At 41.7% G+C, this 21,362-nt stretch overlaps 1 protein-coding gene across 1 annotated transcript; it reads left to right on the top strand.

Annotated features, from left to right (window-relative positions):
* Nucleotides 1-3,931: 3,931 nt before the first annotated feature.
* LOC133663001 (uncharacterized) lies at nt 3,932-20,890 on the top strand. The gene is made up of 3 exons (XM_062067189.1): nt 3,932-4,010; nt 17,370-17,485; nt 19,358-20,890. Exons 1-3 carry the CDS (start codon nt 3,932-3,934, stop codon nt 20,036-20,038), a joined length of 876 nt encoding a protein of 291 aa, XP_061923173.1. The 3' UTR covers nt 20,039-20,890.
* Nucleotides 20,891-21,362: the final 472 nt, after the last annotated feature.

Raw genomic sequence — 21,362 nt, 5'->3', positions numbered from 1 at the left:
CGTGGAGACTTCTTCTGGCTATTCATTCTGGGCAAGGATGACTGACAGCAAAATGAACGCAGAGAATGTGAAAAAGTGCACATAATATGAAGACCACAGAAAAAAAATTTCAGATTCCAAATAAGGAAAATAGGTTACCTTCACTGAGTTCCCAGAGCCTGTCACTAAAAGAAAAGAAATGTGTTGGGGAAAAAACCAGCAGGAAAAATGCATGTATCATGAAAATAACTTGTTGCAGTAAAACCAGGTCTGATGTTCATTTACATTTTTTGTGACGTTTTTATGTTTGTCACGTTACTTTTAATTGTTTATGTCAATTTGTATATCAGGGCTGTCTTTTTTTGTTTTTGATTTTGTCAACAATGTCAGGTGGCTTAAAGCGCTCACTGAAAAATAAAATTCAGGTGTCAGTCAAAATTCTATGGTTTCTAATATCCTAACACATTAGTACCTAAACTGGCTCTATAACCGGGCTTGTAACTCAAAACACTCGTACAACAAATCATCGTCGCCCATTGAAATTAATTAAAATAGAATTGAATTGGTGCTTGCAGACCCCAAAACAGCACAATTTTGACTGTGTGTTGTGATTTACAACCAAGTCAGCTGTGGTACGTGCGTATGAGTTGTTGTAAGAAGCAAGGCCATCTACGGACTTTGACAGACAACCCTTTTATGGGTTTGTAAGACGTGCATATGCCTGAAAGAATGCCAAATCTTTCTGTGGCCATCTGTAATGAACACTGAATCTTGAATTGTACTACATTTTATCTTTCAGTCTGACTATACAGCTTTTGCTGACAAGCTACTGGAGATGTCAAGGCATAGCCACACACCCAGCAACAACAGACAGAGACTCGACAAAATTATCAAAGTGTAAGTTTTCAAACCCCTTTGATTGTTTCACTCAACTCCGTAGCATTGCTATTGATCAACTGACCAGCTCCTTTCATCATTAATACTTCGACACTGACGCACTTCTATTTGTTTCTATTATTGCACACTTATTGTTTGCAGCATACTTCTCACATCAGGGTTGTCAAGAGTGGAGCCTAGTGGCCAGATTCAGCCAAAAGCTTATTTTTTTATGTTGGCCCCCGGAATAGTTTGAAAATAAAATCACAATTGCTAAATTGCTAAATTTGGACACCATGTCTTACACAATCCCCTTACTGCTGTCATGTTGATGGACAGTTTTTGCATTGTGAACAGAATGAGCCCACGCTAGTCAAAGTACAGAGGTACCGCATATTACCGGCATTTTGAGTTATTAACGTCCTCCCCACCAGGATAGGATAGGATAGGATAGGTCTTTATTGTCATTGCACAAGTACAACGAAACTTGGTTTTCAGCACAAACACGTTCAAGATTAGACAAACAGTGTACAGGGTTACAGAACAGGAACGCTGATGGGTCGCCACAAGGCGCCCCGTAAAAGATGGGGAAAAGGGCAACGCTGGGGAAGGATGAGTAAAAAAATACAATCTAGACTGGGCTCCTAAGGGGGCCCCAGTCTGGAGTGGTAAAAAACCTCCATAGCAAAGCACATATACATATTACAACGTACATCTCGAGATATCTATAGCAACAGAGGGCAGGGAGTGGGGGGCCATGGTTGCAGGCCGCAGCTCTCAGGCGCTGCCCATCCTTCCATCACCCCTATTGGATTTGCGTCAAGGGCGTTCGATTGGGGGTGGGGTATGTGTGTGTGGCGTATATTTTTTTGTGGATGCATGTGTGTGTGTAAGCCTGCAGTGTGTCTCTGTTCCGCGGCCTTGATGTCGTGCAGCCGATAAGTCCAAAGTCAACAACAACAGGTGTGTGTCCATGAGAGACAAGAAGGGAGTTTGTTGTGTCTTTGCTGCACTGTCCTTCGGGAGAGTCTCAAAGCCAGGGAAAAAATCCAAGTTAGAATGTTTTGTAGGCGAGTGAAAATAACATTTTCTTTTCACTCTAAATTGTCTATGACTGATCCTCAAAATCCTGCGGGGCAGACAGTCCGATGTGATCCAAATCACAAGTGTCCACAGTTCTTCCCGCATCCTCCAATCATTTGTGGCAGCTTTGGGCTACTTTGAAGACTGCCAGCAACTTCCAATTTGTCGACAAACCAGAGCAACGCTTAATCCAATCAGCAGATGTCCTGTTGTCATAATTCCCAATAGGTGGATATCTTCACGTCCTCGACAGAAAAGGGTCGCCAGGCACGCGGCACTCCTTCTTCTCCCAAGAGTCCGTCGCGTGTCCAGCAACAACCACTCCGTCACGACAAGCAGGTTCCCCCAAACCCAACATCTTGTCTATTTCGTTGTGGCCAGTTAAATAGTTCCAATGTTGAGATTTGGAAAGCAGTGCAAAAAGAGGCAACAAAAAAGTTAAGACGACAAGCAGGAGAGCTAAGGGAGAGGAAAGGGGAGCGTCCGTTTTGGTTTTTTTTTTCAACTTGCTGTTGCAATGAGAACTAACCCCATAATACCTGTCCCATAACATCTGGTCTTACTTGTAAGATTTATAGATAAGATCTATAAGATATATAAGTAAGTCATGGGCCGATTGTAACTCAAGGACTACAAAATGTCGCTGTACTGCTGCCTCGCTGTGCTAGTGCGGGGTTAGTGGTTAACATAGTAGTACAAAAAGTCGACAGTCCATCCATCCATCCATATTCTTCCGCTTATTCGAGGTCGGGTCGCGGGGGCAGCAGCCTAAGCAGGGAAGCCCAGACTTTCCTCTCCCCAGCAACTTCGTCCGGCTCTTCCCGGGGGATCCCGAGGCATTCCCAGGCCAGCCGGAAGACATATTCTTCCCAACGTGTCCTGGGTCTTCCCCGTGGCCTCCTACCGGTCGGACGTGCTCGAAACACCCCCCTAGGGAGGCGTTCGGGTGGCATCTTGACCAGATGCCCGAACCACCTCATCTGGCTCCTCTCGATGTGGAGGAGCAGTGGCTTTACTTTGACCTCCCTCCAGATGGCAGAGCTTCTCACCCTATCTCTAAGGGAGAGCCCCGCCACTTGGCGGAGGAAACTCATTTCGGCCGCTTGTACCCATGATCTTGTCCTTTCAGTCATAACCCAAAGCTCATGACCATAGGTGAGGATGGGAACGTAGATCGACCTGTAAATTGAGAGCTTTGCCTTCCGGCTCAGCTCCTTCTTCACCACAACGGATCGATACAGCGTCCGCATTACTGAAGACGGCGCACCGATCCGCCTGTCGATCTCACGATCCACTCTTCCCTCACTCGTGAACAAGACTCTGAGATACTTGAACTCCTCCACTTTGGGCAGGGTCTCCTCCCCAACCCGGATATGGCACTCCACCTAGCTATAAATATACTCCTCCCCCCTTTACATTATTTACAATCCGGGGGGTGGGATGTGGAGGGGGGGCGGGGGGTGGGGGTTCGGACGGGGGAGTTAGGTTTGGTTGATATCAGCACTTCAGTCATCAACAATTGCATCATCAGAGAAATGTGTAACCCTAGTTACGAACTAGTAATAGAGGAAACAGGTGAGTAGTAGTCAATGGTGTAAATATCGAACTGGACTAGTATCAGAAGGATCCTAGTGTTTTTAAGAGCCAGTGTTGCATATCAATAATGACACAGACAACGATGAACTTGAATGTTGAATGGCCATACATATATTGAAAAGTGCACATAGAAATTTACAACAACTGCAGTATATGAAAAACAATGAACAAGAATAAGAAAAGCCGTCAGAATAGAAACCCTTTTTTCAAAGTTCCCAAAGTTTGTTTAAATAGTTCGTTGGGGCCCGTTTCTCTGTAGCTAACAGTGCACTGTATAAGTATTGTCCTACCGCACAGACCGTGGGGGAGGGGACGTCAACACTGCACCACAGTGTCCAGATTCTAAGGTAGCTCGCCACCCAGTATGCACTGGGAATCGGATCGTTGGATCTCGGTAATGGGTGTTGGAGTTGGAGAGACTGCGGAGCCTCTCATCCACCTGGGCTGGAAGGGCGATGTCGTCCTCTCCACACAAGGTGCTCCAGGGAATTAAGATGGTATTTGAATCACCCAATCAAAAAACCTGACCGCTGATCAAGTGAAATGACTGCACACAGGATATCAGTCAGTGAATATTACACTCGGATGTCACACTGCTCGAGTGGATGGCCAAGGATTGATAGACAGGTTCTCCGCGTGTGTTTGCATTGCCACGCATGGACCGACAAAACCCGGAAGGGGAGTTTCTCTTCTTCCACACTACAGGAAGTTGCGTCATAAAACGAGTGACACGGAAGGGCTCACAGGCTCACTGATTGCCCTCTAGAGGTGACAATCATGGAGACAGGTAATTTTTACCTCTGCAATTTCTGTTAAGACACCATGTTTGTGTCAACATTTTTATGTATATTGTGAATTTTCTATTTTAACAACTTGTAGAGCAGGTTAAAAATATAAATGAATAACGTAAAGTGCAGATTAGTTTGTACCTGTTTTAACACTTAGTTATTTAACTGAAATGAATGTATCGTTACTAAATTAATTATTTTAACTCAAATGAATTATTTCAACTCCAGGCATATGGTGTTTTCAAGCCTGGGTTACAAATGGACATTGGAACAGTGTAGGTCTGACTTGTTAGGATATGTACAGCCATAGGTGGATTAATGACCGGGCCTACCGGGCCCAGGCCCAGGGGGCCAGAGGCCCCAAGGGGCCAGGCCAACTTGGCCCCGCGGCCGCGACCCAAGCAAAACTACTTTTGCAAAAATAATAATCTTAAGCCCCAAGGGGCCAGGCCAACTTGGCCCCGCGGCCATGATCCATAGAGGGTAAGAGGCCCCAAGGGGCCAGGTCAACTTGGCCCCGCGGCCGCGACCCACAGAGGGCCAGAGGCCCCAAGGGGCCAGGCCAACATGGCCCCGCGGCCATGATCCATAGACGGTCAGAGGCCCCAAGGGGCCAGGCCAACTTGGCCCCGCGGCCACGATCCATAGAGGGTCAGAGGCCCCAGGGGGCCAGGTCAACTTGGCCCCGCGGCCACGATCCATAGACGGTCAGAGGCCCCAAGGGGCCAGGCCAACTTGGCCCCGCGGCCACGACCCACAGAAGGCCAGAGGCCCCAAAGGGCCAGGCCAACTTGGCCCCGCGGCCGCGAGCCACAGAAGGCCAGAGGCCCCAAGGGGCCAGGTCAACTTGGCCCCGCGGCCACGATCCATAGAGGGTAAGAGGCCCCAAGGGGCCAGGTCAACTTGGCCCCGCGGCCGCGACCCACAGAGGGCCTGAGGTCCTAAGGGGTCAGGCCAACTTGGCCCCGCGGCCATGATCCATAGAGGGCCAGAGGCCCCGAGGGGTCAGGCCAACTTGGCCCCGATCCATAGAGGGTCAGAGGCCCCAAGGGGCCAGGCCAACTTGGCCCCGCGGCCACGACCCACAAAGGCCCCAAGGGGCCAGGCAAAATTGGCCCCGCGGCCATGATCCACAGAGGGCCAGAGGCTCTCAATCATTATTATCAAAGCTAATTCTCAAATTGGATGGATCACACAACCTCACTCACATATTCTTTATCAATTATTAAAGGTTGTTTCTGAATTTTGATCACAGAACTTAATGCAAATATTCTTGATTGATTGACAAAGTTCATTCTCAAATTTTGATTACACAACCTTACTCTGACAAATTATCATTATCAAAAAGCTCTATCTCGAATTTGGATCACAGAATCTCACTCAAGTATTCTTAGCTGTGCCCCTCCCCCATCAAGTCTTTCATAAACCGGTCTGTTCTTTTAGAATCTCCTCATTTGGTATTTTGAACTCGTGAGAGACTGCTCAAAATTTGGTTTCCTTTCCCTCAGTTCAGACTCAGAGATAATTTGAAATCATTCAACAAGAAGTTTAACGCGCGCACACACACACACACACACACTTGAGTTGAGCATTACTTGGAAATTCTTATATTTTCCATTTTGCTGTTATTATCAGCATCTTCCCATTTTGTCCTTTTCTTTCGAGAAAGTTTACAGTCTGACATTTGTCACTGCTGTCAGTTAATAACTTTTTGGTCTTTGACCCATTTTGTCATTTTCTCGATTCGATCGTCACTGACCACTCTCTCCTGTCTGGCAGACATCGTTGCTGCCATCATAGCTAGCAAGCTGCCTGCAGCGGGTCATCCCTATGTTCCCCGTCCCTATGTTACCCGGGTCCTATGTTCCCCTCTACCGGGGAACTAAGGACCCTTTTTAAAAAAAAGGGTTCTATGTTCCCCGCTGCGGGGAACGTACAACACTTTTTCCAGAAAAGGGTTCTATGTTCCCCGCTGCTTCCAATGCGCGACTAAGTAAGACGCACGCAGACACGCATGACAGAGACGCGTTTAAGTTGTCGAAGGAAGGAAGTTCGCGTTTGAGTTGCTCTATCTGCTGCCGCACGCCCTGTGACAGGTTAGGTTTAGGGATGGTTTTGGTCAGGGCACAATTTCGCCAAAAAAGTGCTCCACAACGCCCTGTGACAGGTTAGGTTTAGGGATAGTTTTGGTCAGGGCACAATTTCGCCAAAAAAAAGTGCTCCACAACGCCCTGTGACAGGTTAGGTTTAGGGATGGTTTTGGTCAGGGCACAATTTCGCAATTTCGCCAGATACAATGCAGGGAACATAGGACCCTTTTTTAGAAAAAGGGTCCTAAGTTCCCCGGTCGCATACAAAGACCCAGGAACAACCGGGGAACATAGGACCCGGGGAACATAGGACCCGGGGAACATAGGCACGCTCCCGCCTGCAGATAGCAACATTTTGGTGTCCTTTGGGAAAATATTTAGAAAGAAGACAAAAGTACACACAGTTGTACAACTATTATCTTTATGATCTTTTTTTTGTTAGTTTCTCTGTTACTGTGTGTGGCCAATTAAGCGACTTTTGGCCATACCTGGCTGGTGACATTTAGCGACTTTCTGGTTGATGTTAAGATTAATAATAGCAACAGTTCTCTTCATCTTAATGCAATTTATTGTGTCTGTCTCTCCACATTTTGCCATTAGGTACTTTGAGCTCTTGTTGGTCAGTCACTCTAAGGTACATTGTTGCTGCCATCATAGCTAGCAAGCTGCCTGCAGATAGCGACATTTTGGTGTCCTTTGAGAAATATTAAGAAAGAAGACAAAAGTACAAGACATTGTACGATTACTATCTTTTTAAAATTATTTGTTTCACTGTGTGATTGACCGACTTTGCCGCTAGATTTCGCGTCTTTTGGCCATACCTGGCTAGCGACTAAAAACATCATTTAGCGACTTTTTGGTTGTGAAGATAAGTGGTAAAAGCAGATCTTCCTGTTGGTCTTCCCACATTTTGCCATTTGGTACTTTGCACTCTTCTTGGTCACTCCAAGGCATTTGTCCCTGCCTTCAGCTAGTCACTTGGCTCTTTTGGAATATATTTCACTGTAATTGGCTCTCTCTCTCTCTTTCTCCTCAGTACAAATCAGCCTGTTCCCTTGCCATTCATCACTGACCACTCTGCTCTCCTGTCTGTCAGACATTATTGCTGCTTGCAGATAGCTTGGGGTCCTTAGAGAAAATATCAGAAGAGAAAAGTACACAATTATCTTAATTATCTTTTTTATTCAGTCAGTCCTTCAGTGAGTCCCAGTGTGTTGGCGATTAAGCAACGTTGGCATTCAATTAGCGACTTTTGGCCATACATGGCTGGCGACTCAAAAAACTAGAAAAAAAGTACAAAAAGTTGTACAATTAATATCTTTATTATCCTTAATTCCCCTGAATCCTAGAGTGTGTTGCAATTAAGCAACTTTGCTGCTAGGTTTAGCGACTCTTGTTTTGGGCATACCTGGCTAGCGACTACAAACATTATTCAGCAACTTTTTGGCTGTTAAGATTAACGTTAATAAATTAAATCCTAATACAATTTATTGTGTTGGTCTCGCCATCTTGCTATTAGGTACTTTGAATTCTTGTTGGTCTCTGCTAAGGTATCTGGCTGTTGTCTTTGCCTTCAGTTAGTCACTTGGCTCTGGAATATATTTAACTGTACTTGGCTCTCTCTTTCTCCTCAGTACAAATCAGTCTGTTCCCTTGCCATTTAGACATTTTCTTGATTGGATCATCACTGACCACTCTGCTCTCCTGCTGTCTATCAGACATTGTTGCTCCCATCATAGCTAGCAAGCTGCCTTGGTGTCCTTTGTGAAAATATTTAGATAGAAGACTAAAGTGCACAAAGGTGTACAATTATTATCTTTTCAAAATATTTGTTTCACTGTCAGTGTGATTGACCGACTTTGCCGCTAGATTTCGCGTCTTTTGGCCATACCTGGCTAGCGACTGAAAACATCATTTAGCAACTTTTTGGTTGTGAAGATAAGAGGTAAAAGCAGATCTGCCTGTTGGTCTTTCCACATTTTGCCATTTGGTACTTTGCACTCTTGTTGGTCACTCCAAGGCATTTGTCCCTGCCTTCAGCTAGTCACTTGGCTCTTTTGGAATATATTTCACTGTAATTGGCTCTCTCTCTCTTTCTCCTCAGTACAAATCAGTCTGTTCCCTTGCCATTTAGACATTTTCTTGATTCGATCATCACTGACCACTCTGCTCTCCTGCTGTCTATCAGACGAATCAGTTGATTCTCTGCTCTCAATTGTCTATGCTAGTAAGCTGTTATTCTCTGCTTTGGAGTGTTGATGCTGGGTTGCTAGTTTTCTAAATCACCTCACACACTTGAAGGAAGCAGCACCGATCATAAACACACAAACAAACTCACACACACACACACACACACACACACACACACACACACACACACACACATAGTTGGTTTATCTGTTGTGATAGGCAAAGAGCCAATGTGCAAAGAAAGAAGGGAAATATGGATCATAAACGTTTAAGTGGAGGAGCTAGAAAAAAAATTCAGCAAGAAAAGAAAAAAAAGGAATCAGTTTTACTTGAGAGTGTTCCAAATATCTCCAGCTTCTTCAGTACAAAGACATCTGCTGAAAGCAATTCTATAAATGCTACTGCAAATTCAGCTAAGGTTAGCAATGCACCTGAGCTAGCATGTAGCTCCCAAGATCCTGAGACCACTACAAGTGTAGACACTGAACCAAATGCTTCTGATGCTTATGATTCAACCAATTCAGCAGTAGCCAGTTGCTCGGATGAATGTGAGGTCACTGCACCTCTGGACAGCATAGAAAATGAGCTGAATCTTTCTTCAACACCATCTACAGTGACAACTCTACCTAGTGATCCCGCTAAATGGGCTGAGACCCTCACTGAGTCAATGAAGGAAGTTCTTATTCAAAGAGGTGCAAAATCATTTCACAACCGTCACAGCCATTATCCAGCTTCTGTGAGGAACAGTGGGCTAGGAGGCAAAACCCGATGCCTAAACAATGAACATTTTACTTCACACTTGCCCAATGGACAACGAGTACAAAGAGAGTGGCTGATGTACTCTCCCTCTACTGGTAATGTTTACTGCTTTGCATGCAAACTGTTTTCCCCAAAAACGCATTCTTTTGTGACAGGCTATTGTGATTGGAAACACTCAGAAAGATTTGGTGAACATGAGCGAAGTGCTGAGCACATAACCTGCATGCAAGCAGTCTTGAACCGCGCCAAAGGTGCCACAGTTGATGCAGACCTGTTCAAACAGTTTCAGGCAGAGAGCAGCTATTGGAGGCAGGTGTTACAAAGAGTTGTTGCAGTCATTAAATTCCTTGCAGAAAGGGGCCTTGCATTTAGGGGTAAAAATGAATCGTTAGGGTCTCCTCTCAATGGGAACTACCTTGGTATTCTGGAGGTCCTGGCTGAATTTGATCCCTTTCTAAAGGATCACATCAGAAAGTTTGGGCAGATGGGTCGAGGTAATACCTCATATCTGTCCTCCACCATTTGTGAGGAATTCATTGAATTGATGGGTGCAAAAACCAAACAGGCTATAGCAGATGAACTGCAAGCAAGCAAATACTACTCTATCATTGTGGATTCAACCCCAGATTTATCTCATGTGGACCAATTGACATTCATATTCCGTTTTGTTAGCAAAGAGGGCAGTGTTGTTGAACGCTTTGTGGGTTTTGAGCCCATTACTAGCCATACAGGTGAAAGTTTGGCTAACTGTGTCATGTCTGTGTTGGAAAATCTAGGGTTAGAGCTGTCAAATTGCAGGGGGCAGGCTTATGATAATGCCAGCAACATGTCAGGGAGGTATAATGGGTTGCAGGCTCACTTAAAGAAAAGCAACCCATTAATACACTATATTCCATGTGCAGCTCACTCTTTGAATTTGGTGGGAGTCAACAGCATTGACAGATGTGGAAATGAAGTCTCTAAGTATTTTGACTTGATTCAGTCTATTTACAACTTCACAACTGCATCCACACACCGATGGGACAGGGTATTTGGCAATTCCAACATAGATCTCACACTTAAAGCTTTATCCAACACGCGTTGGAGTTGCCGTGCAGAATCTACCAAAGCACTGTGGCAGAACTACAGTAAAATAAAAGCAGCACTACAGGTTATTTCCACTGATGACACAGAGAAACGAGACACACGAACTGAAGCTGACAGTCTAGTGCGGAAGCTGGATTCACTTGAGATGGCCTTCATGGCAGGCTTTTGGGACACTGTTCTGTCCAGATTTCAGGCCACAAGTCTGCAACTTCAAAAAGCAGACATGGACCTTGGTACAGCAGTTAGATTGCTGGAATCTCTGCGCACCTTTGTTCTCTCCCAAAGAGATCTATTTGATCATTTTGAGCAGAAAGCCTTAAACATGTTGGGTGGCACCCCATCTTACAGGGCTGAACGGACGAGGAAACGTAAAAAGTTTGCTGATGAATCAGCATCCCCAGATGTTGTGCTTGAGGGAAGGCAACTGTTTCAAATAGAGACATTTATTGCCTCTATTGATCAACTGAGTTCAAGCCTTAATCACCGTCTGGAGGCCTACAAACATCTGAACAATTTGTTCAGTGTCCTTTTCTCTTTGGATACAGAGTCCAATGCTTCAGTCCTTCACAAGGCCAAGATTCTCACTGAATCATACCCATCTGACCTCAATGAAAGTCTTGGACAGGAGCTTATACAGTTCAAATCTTTTATACAGCTCAACAACACTGATGAGGAGAGGACCCCTTCAGGACTGCTCAAAACAATAATACATTTTGGACTACAGCCTACGTTTCCTAATACATACATTGCGCTACAGATTTTTCTCACTCTACCGGTCAGTAACTGTGAGGGAGAACGCTCATTCTCTCTTTTGTCAAGAGTAAAAAATGAGCTGCGCACAAGAATGACTCAGAAAAGATTAAATGCGTTATCTCTAATGGCAATTGAGAGTGAGCTGACAAGAGAGTTGGACTTCAATGATGTGGTGGATGATTTTGCAAAATTGAAAGCACGAAAGAAACCCCTTGCTTAAAGGTGCACTGTGTAAGATTTTTAGGTTATTTCCAGAATTCACCCATTCACTAATGTTAGGCTACCTGTTTTCATGAATACTTACCACCACCATAAAATTCTAAGTATCCATTATGACTTGGAGAATTGCACTTTTGCCATTTCTGGGAAGTGTCACCTGGATTGTGAAGATAGGATTGACTTTAGGCAGAAGCTTGGTGCTTTCTCTGGCAAACTGAACCTCAAGCTTCATTCTCTGCAGCTTTGCATTCTTGTGCAGACTTTCATCCACAAGGAACTTTTCAACTTCCCCACTATCGTGAAGGGGCCATCAAAAGATTTCAGTGTGTCCAGCATGTCTAGTCTCTTACTCTCCTTTCTTTGAGCCATCTCTTGTTTCTCATCTGCCCTACTCTCGAATTTTGCCTTCATGAATTTACTCCAGTTGAGTTCAACCTCCCTTTTTGCTTGTGCTGCTGCCTTGAAACCTCTGAAGCTCCTGGCTCTTCTGTAAAATTATTGACCTATTGACTGCGTTCAGTGTGCCCAACTTCTTCAGTTTGTAGTCCACCTTGCCACATTGTCTCTCCATCCCAATGTTGTGCACAGGGGTGCCATCAATGTTACTAGCCTGTTCACTGACAGGGTCCATTGGGAAGGTCTCCTCATCCATCCTCTGCCTGGCCAGGACAGTCTTCAGATGGGGCAGCATGAGATCTGTCAGCTGCTTCACTTCATCCAAGTATTCGGCAGCCACGTCTGACACTGAGTTCAGGACATGTCCAGTGCCTGTCCAGCCACTATAGCATTCTTGGAAATGGGCTATCTTGACCTGCATGCAGCCCTTGTACCATGAACTGGCCTACACCTTTCTTTGTGGTGCTCTCCGATGCATGTTATCATTTTACCTTTCTCCTTCTCCTCAAGCTTAACCACAAATAGATACAGACTTTGAGCCTCAATTTGCTGCACAGCTGCCGTTATGCCAATGTGTTTTCCTAAGATATTATTTTATTTTTAATGATAGAAGGGAGGAAAAGGGGGCAAAAATCATGTCCGATTTAGTTTTTTGGGTGGGTTGGGGGGTTTATTTCATGATAGCTACCAACTTCCAATACATAATATCTCTCAAATGACCCAATGCACCATCACTGAAGTGGGCGTAATCATTTTCAAAAATGTTTATTTTTAGGCCATTTATCCCCTCCCCCTGTGTCTGTGTGAAACCTGTGCTTGTCAGTGTCTGTGTGGTATACCTAATAGTGTGTGTGCAGTATGTGCACTCTTCTGTACAGTACAGTGTGCATGTCTGTTCACAGTATACAGTATTTCTTGCATAGTGCGCGCGTGTGTGTGCGCCCACACGCGCGGGGGGTTGAGGGGCCAAGACCATGTCAGGCCCAGGGGGCCAAAATTTCTTAATCCGCCCCTGACTATACCGGTACTAATAAAGTACCGTATTTTTCGGATTATAAATCGCAGTTTTTTTCATAGTTTGGCCAGGGGTGCGACTTATACTCCGTAAAATATCAAATAATATTATTTATCTAATTCACGGAAGAGACGAAGCAAATGTCAGAAATCGTCACACACACGTCAACCAATAAGAATTTGGCGGGGGAGGGTCATAGCAGAAGTGCATTGTGGGTCATGGGATGCTAACTGCTATATGCTATATGCTACTGCCGGAGATATTAAGATGGATCTTTTTTTTTTAATCTGAGAAGGGCTGAACAAAAATGGCACCGAAAAGGAAATCATATACTGCAGATTACAAGCTGGACGTAGTGAAATATGCAGCAGAAAACGGTGATCGAGCAGCAGAAAGAAAGGACGCTAGCGGCGCATACCAGGAGCAACAACTAGGAAGAACATTTCATGGGATTTAGCGATTAGGAGTGACAGATTGTTTGGTAAACGTATAGCATGTTCTATATGTTATAGTTATTTGAATGACTCTTACCATAATATGTTACGTTAACATACCAGGCACATTCTCAGTTGTTTATTTATGCGTCATATAACGTACACTTATTCAGCCTGTTGTTCACTATTCTTTATTTATTTTAAATTGCTTTTCAAATGTATATTCTTGGTGTTGGATTTTATCAAATAAATTTCCCCCAAAAATGCGACTTACGTTTTACGATTTATTTTATAAAACCCAACACCAAGAATAGACATTTGAAAGGCAATTTTAAATAAATAAAGAATAGTGAACAACAGGCTGAATAAGTGTACGTTATATGACGCATAAATAACCAACTGAGAACGTGCTTGGTATGTTAACGTAACATATTATGGTAAGAGTCATTCAAATAACTATAACATATAGAACATGCTATACGTTTACCAAACAATCTGTCACTCCTAATCGCTAAATCCCATGAAATCTTATACGTCTAGTCTCTTACTTGAATGAGCTAAATAATATTATTTGATATTTTACGGTAATGTGTTAATAATTTCACACATAAGTCGCTCTTGAGCAACGTTCCCTCTAAGGTGCGCGCCTGCGCAATTGCGCACCGCTCACGCTTCCTCAGCGCACTGCAAATTAATGCCGCGCAGGAAATCAAAAATCCCATCTGAATTTTAAACAAAATAAACACATTACAATTTATTCTGTATGATTTTGCAATGCAACTCTGTGAGTGACAGGTGACAACAAGAGTGGCCCCAATGAATAAAACAATCTTTGTCAACACAGTTCAATTATCGTCTGTCGAGACACTTTACGGACAGGAATTCCATCAATCACTTTATTGAGCAAAACTGTTTGTAACCACACCAAAAACATGAGTAAAAAAAACTTTTATCTATAAAAACTGGTAATTTTCTGCCATACAAACCAGGCTTAAACCAACTTTGTCATCCGTCGTTTCAACAGAAGCCGCTCGCTCTGTCTCACCTGCACCAACACACGCACTCATGGCACTTAGCCAGTGCTGCGTTTATGGCCACAAAAAAAGTCGGACAACCCCAACGCCACACAATGTGTAAATGCCAGGTTGTAACACTCTGACTCCACAATCAGATGTGTGCTTATTTTACTGCCATTTATTAAGAATGTTAATCTAAGGATATTATTCATGAAATATTGTCACTAGATTTCATAAATGCTAATAAAAAGATGTATTTTACAGACAGAAAATTACAGGAACTAAATGTAATCTCTGAAAGGGGTAACATTTCTTTTAAAGGCAGGACCCGCAGCCAGACATACAATACTAGCACATAGGTCATGAAAAACATGTTTTTTTGTTATTGTCATTGTAAGGGGGCAAAATCACTTATATCAGAAAATTATTTTAATGAAACATTTAAATTGTTATGATGTCAGGTTTGGTACAGGTGTGACACTGGTGTGGCCACAGTGTGCACGTCTGATGTCGCTCACATGTGCTCCACTGAATGCTCAGGGAGTTTGTGCATTTGCTCACAAACATGAAAAATTAGAGGGAACATTGCTCCTGAGTATAAGTCGCACCCCCGGCCAAACTATGAAAAAAACTGCGGCTTATAGTCCGAAAAATACGGTATATGCAAAATGAGGTTTAAAAAAATCTAGTATAACATTAATATATTAACAGTTAGCATGTGTCAAGTACCAATATACCTGTATATGGCTATGATACATACCTGTAAATTTAGCTAAAAATAATCTTGCATGCTAACAGTTAACGTGACAAGTACCAAAATGACTGAAGTTAAAACTTTGGCACATTTATGTATGACGTCTGTTTTGTTTTTTTATATGTTTGATGCATTTGTCCCTGTTTAATAAACATAAATGAACAATAAATATGCCTGCAAAAATGGCTAAAGTTGGCATGCAGGTACAGTGGTATTGAAAAGTGGGAATTTTGAGAAAACACAGGAATTTTTTGAACTTTGAAAATGTTTCCTTTTTACAATTCAGGATGAGTTCATAGATGTGTTGATGGTGGAAAGGTTGGAATTACTGTAGGAACGGGGTGAATGTAGAATTTAGCAAAATTGTCCCTTCATTTCAAATGGGGTAAAAGTGTCCTGGAAAATGTGAAATTCCTGGAAATGTGGGAATTTTTTTGCAAGTAGAAAAATGGTAGCATGGGTGTCATCAATTAGCCCAACATTCTGAAAGTGGAATGTGTGATTGTAGCTGAAAACCTATTATAAAAAACCTGAAAATCATGATCAGCGCTATCTTTAATTTGAAGTGGAGCGGTCATTTTTTGTGACACCTTTTGGGAACAATTATTCATTAATTTAAAGGGGAACTGCATTTTTTTTAAAATTTTGCCCATAATTCTCAACCCCGATTAAAAAGACTATCAACGTTTTATATACATGCTGTAAGTACATATGTAATGTAGTAACAGGTATATTAATAGTAACATGTAATATTTGCGTAGTCTGCTCAATTTAAGCATACGGCGGGACATCAATTTCAGACGCATCACAATGTTTGCTATTCTCTGAGGCAACAACAACTATTAATCCTGACATATTTCATGAGAGCCAACAACGGCGACTTTAGGACAAACGATGATCCAGAACCATCATTTTTTGAGCCTGAATATACAGAGGAGGATCTACAAGTTTTAGAAGTTGAGTGATACGCAGCTCCAGCCAGTAGTCCTATTGTTAAGTGCTTACACGAGAAATACAAACTACGAACAAAATTAAACAATCACTTACTGTACAATGTCTGTCTGCTCTCACTGGGATGACAATTGATAAAATGTTAATTTCTTATTGTTTAGATAAAGAATTCATCTTAATCCTCACGCAGGTAAAAAAAAAAAAAAAAAAGGTGACGCAAACAAGCGTCTTTTTGTATCTTTCTGGTGATCTCCCGATCTAAGTTGAATGTTAAAATAGACGAACTTCATGGTTTATGGCCACAACCTTCTACTATACAAGTAAGAGGCTTCATTTATGATTTAGAATTAACTTTCACCAGCTCAAAGGCAATGTAGCAGCTCACCCGTTCAGTATGTCAAAATAGCAGTACAAGCTAGTTAGCTCTTTGTGAGGAAGGCACCGCTCAAAGTAGATACTTGGTTTTGGCTCTTATAGTAACAAAATCGCTAATACTTAATGAATATGCAGGTGACTACATGTAAATGGAGTATTGTTGGCGGTTTATGGATGTTTTATTAGAGGGCTTTAAGGGCACAATGGATAAAAACTCCCATCAGCCTCATTGTTAGCCACCTCGTACTGGCCATAAATCACAAATTAGATTGCATAAAAAAAGAAAAACATATGTGTTCTTGTTTTACAAAGGATTATGAATGATGGGCCAAATTCCAAAACATGTGCAGTTCCCCTTTAAGCTAGTGACATAGTATGTTAAATGATGCGGGCACATTTGTTACTGGATACTTCTCATACGCTAGTGCCTTGGAGACTTTGTATGTGTAAATAATATGCAACTATAGTTTTTTTTGATACGCGTTTATATTGATAAATGGGCCGTTTTAGACTGCAATATTGTTTAAGGACACTTATTACGTATGTCTAGCTTGTGTGCTTAGCTGTTATGTAGCTGCCGGCCCCTAGTAGCCTATAGCCTACCTTTTTTGTAAATGACTTGACTAAAATATAAAGAAAAGACCAACCTTGTGTCCTTTTTGGAGGACATTTAGATGTTAACTGAATGTCATATCCAAAATTTTGGACGCACACAAATAATTCGATATTTGTTTTTTTGCTGATACTGTACCAGTATTATTTCGGAATACCGCTACCAGAATTTTTTGTTCATATTTGTGGTCTTTTTACCTTTTTCTTTGTTAAAAATGTTTGTTGCATCATTGTAATGTGCTTAGTGTCAACATGTCACGTGAATATATTTCATATATTTGCAAATTTTATATTTAAAAGCTCACTCATGTTACTCAAATGTGCACCTGGAACATGTTATTAATGTTAATGAAGTAAATATTAGTGTACTGTGTAACTTCTGTTATCCTATTCCCAGAGTTACCAATCTTCGCTATGTTGTGTATCGTAATGATCGTTGGCGTCATCACGATCATCCTTTTGGTTTATACCGGATTCATCTGTCGAAGAAAAAGACCTGTTCCCCGAGTTCTGGTAAGTTAGACACTGTTGGGAGGAGCTGCACATACTGTACATACATCTGCAAATATTTAGGATAGTTTTTATTCCACATCGTATGAACACGACTTCTGATGTTATTTTATGCACAGTTTAGTTTGGCCACAAAGAAAAATGTTAAGTTGCTGTGAGACACAGACAAGGAAGTTTAAACAAGAAGGCATGAAAGCAGTAGTTTGAGCTTACGTCCACCAGATGGCGACAGAGACCAGTAGAATTTAAGGCGTTTGCACTTCATTGGGTTGCCAAACCAGCTGAGCTTTTTGGGGGGGAAAGCATGTGGATAGACCCAAGCTGGCAACGACAGTTTAAGAAAGTCATATTTGCTGATACAATAGTATTCAAGTCTGGTAAAAGGAGGTGCATTTGTGTTGCGGAGGAAAGCAAATCCTCCATTATGCACATGTAGTATAAGAGTTCCCCACTATACTCCATTCACCAAACATACGTCCCGGTTTTCATACACTGTCTCAGTTTTAGTACGACTAAACACACTTCGGTGACTCAGTCTCTGCGCTTTTCTTTATTGAACAAAGCTGCAAAATAAGTCACTGTAAACCCAAATAAAGCTGCAGCATAGAGTCGTAGGGATATCAAAAGTCAACCAGAGCCTTAGAGTCCGCGTATCTTTTAGTTTTTTGTTAGTAATGCGATGCAAAATGTCAGTGAAAAGAGACTTCTATAAAAACCAAAGCAATTTTTACCGTAAGAAATAATGGAAATCAATTAATCTGTTCCAGACACCCAAAAGTAGCAATAAGACAAATTAAATGTATATAAATGAACACTAAACATCACTTGTTGTACTTAAGTTCTGTCTTGAATTCAAGTGGTGCATCTCACCTTCTTTATTAAAGTGCTGGCACACGCAACTTTCTTTGGCGCAATGGGGGATTATTTTGCAGTTGTATTAAAAAAAAGTACAAGTGAAAAAAAAGCATTCCTTGTTTGGGTACTTAATACGCGGACAAACTGGATAGTTAGGCGCAATGTTTGGCCAGACGATAACCAAGAAGCTATATAACAACTGTATCAAATGAAAAGCAGGGCGTAGGAAAACCGAGGTGAGATTGTGTACATTAGTGGCGTTTGTTTGTTTTTACTGTACAACTTGAATGTTACGTGTATTTACAATGGAAAGAAATGTCTGTCATGTCAAAAATAATTTGGGGTTCAGAATGTAGTAAGTCAAAAACTAAATCACTAAGTTTTTTCAAGAAAAAAAAGAAATGATCAGTTTAGGCAAAAGAGCTCTTTGTATGTTTTTAATACCATATGGTTTGGACAGCTACAGTTATAAGACACCCATTGGGATACAGTGTGGTTGTCTGCATCTTGCAAGCATGACTCTTGCTTTGATTGATACAGTTTACAGCTCTACACAAAGTATGTCATAGTACAAATAACATTGAAGTCTTTAAGGATCTTCTTCTTCGTTGTCGTCTTCTTCTTCGTTTTTGTCTTCTTCTTCGTTGCCGTCTTCTTCTTCTTTATCTTTTTCTTCTTTGTCTTCTTCGTCGTCGTCTTTTTTGTTTGTCTTCTACTTCTTCCTTGTCTTCGTCATATTGTTCACACACTACACACATAACCATTCAGACTATTTTGTTAATGACGGTTTTTCGATAATTGAAAAATTAAACGGTATTACTAACCGCCCGGAATGTTACTGCGGTTTTTCATTATATCGTTTATCGTTACATCCCTATTGTGTACCATAGTTTAGTCCGAAACTGGTTTTCAATCCCCAAAAATGATCTCTGTTTATTTTGTTTTGTCAATGTGAAAAAGGTGTTAAAAATATTGTGTGGTTGTAAACGTTCTGAATGTTTTTCTATGGTTTTCTGTTAGACGTCCGTACCTCACATTGAGGAAGTCCTGCTGTTTGTGCCCCAAATCGCATCCTTGTCTTCGTTCTTGGAGAAAGCACCAGTGCACTGTCCAGATGAAGAAGTGTACTTTCACACACCAATCAGTGGGATTGCAGAGAACTCTTCTGAAAACAGGAACAGTAATTACAAAACGTGTCGGACTTCCAAACTTCTCTGTGCTTCCTCGTCTTCGTTTGAACAGCTGCCTGGCAGCTCTATGGACTCAAATTCTGGAACTTTCCCGTTAGGATTTTCTAGCCCTCAGGCTCAAGTGTGGGTTTTGGACGACACGTCTTCAAACGCAACATCACAACACTCCACAGCAAACAGAGACTTGATTTCGGACTTTGTGTTGGACTTAGACCACAGTCTCCTTGCAGACCAAGAGACGCTAGAGTCAATGGAACTGGAGAATGGAGGCTTTGAAGAGACGGACAACCACAATGTTAACCTCCTCACGTTAGTTTTGGGCAGGAATGTAGAGGAAAATGAGGAGAAAAGCCTTTTGGACCAATCAGATGTCGAGAGCTTTGTCCAGAAAGAGTATGACACCTTGCCAGTGGCGGCCAGCGAGGATCCCTTGGAAACAATTCCCGGGTCTGTTGATGATGAAGATGAACAGTCTGTTTACATGAGACATCCAGTTCCATCTTTCTTGTAGAATTTGTCTCCCTTTTTTCATCAGCCGATGAGATGACTTGTATAGTTGGTAGCTAGAGTCCTGAAACCGGTGGGTATTTTTTGTCCAACACACTAATTTTCTTTGCCATCTTTATAAGATGTTTTTTTATAAAAACGTTGTTACACAATAATCGCGTTACTAAAACAGTGTTTCCCATAAACTGCCAAGATACCTGTGGCGGTGGGGGCGTGGTTATGGGCGTGGTCACCATGACAACATCGAGTAATTTGCATAATTTACTACAATGATTTGATTTTCTCTAAAAAGGCTAAAAAAATGTATACTTACTAATTAATAATAACAGTTTTGTTTTAAACGTCCATCCATCCATCCATCCATCCATTTTATGTACATATGTATATACAGATTTGAACAATAAGTTATTCACTGAAATATATTTATTAATTGTGGTTCTTACAAAAAAGATATCTTATAAAATATAAAAGCTAAAATGTCTCAAAGCTCTGCCCCTTTAATTAATGCATACTAACTAATTTAACTTTAGCCTACTACTACAACCATATTATTTACCAGCAACATAAAGTGAAACAGAGGCAGAGGTGTCCTGCCACAGTCAGTAACAAATAAACAGAAAAAAGTAGTGGTGGTAGATAGACACAGAGCTTCATCAAACATCTGATCCACTGAACAAAGAGCTTTCAAAATCTTGAACTTTAGACTGCCATCAGTTTTACTCCCTACACTTAACCATGTGTTTCCTACTGCCTGCAGACTTTGCTCCCTTTGTTATATACACATGTTGTGTTTCTAATATAAATACATTTAATAAAGTCAAATACAAATAAGGCAACAAGAGAAGTATCCTACACTTCTCTTTTGTAAAGTAAATCTGAACAGCCGATATGGGCATCTACATCAACTATATGATTTGCCTGAGAAGCTGGAGAGGACTAAAAAAAATTTTTTTTAAATTAAAAATATATATTTTTTATTTGTGGCGGACGTAATTCTTTTGTGGCGGGCCGCCACAAATAAATGAATGTGTGAGAAACCCTGCTAAAAGCTTTAGTTTTTCTAAAAACAAGTAATTTCATTAATTACTTTTTAATGTCCGTTACAACGCCATAACAGATACATTTTAGTGTAACATGTCACACTATTTTTGATGCATAAAAGACAGATTTAGAATCTCAGCAAGTTCACTTGAGAAAGTAGCTCTTTACTAGTGCAAGTGGCAGTCTCTGCACACACACACACACACACACACACACACGTGCAATACTACCAGTACTGGGGAATAATGAACATTCAATAAAGTGACAATCATCAACTATAATAATCC

This window comes from Entelurus aequoreus, linkage group LG13, assembly GCF_033978785.1.
Source record: "Entelurus aequoreus isolate RoL-2023_Sb linkage group LG13, RoL_Eaeq_v1.1, whole genome shotgun sequence".
NCBI classification, from domain to species: Eukaryota; Metazoa; Chordata; class Actinopteri; order Syngnathiformes; family Syngnathidae; genus Entelurus; species Entelurus aequoreus.
The sequence above is the reverse complement of the archived record's forward strand: the minus strand, read 5'-3'. Positions and strand labels throughout refer to the sequence as shown.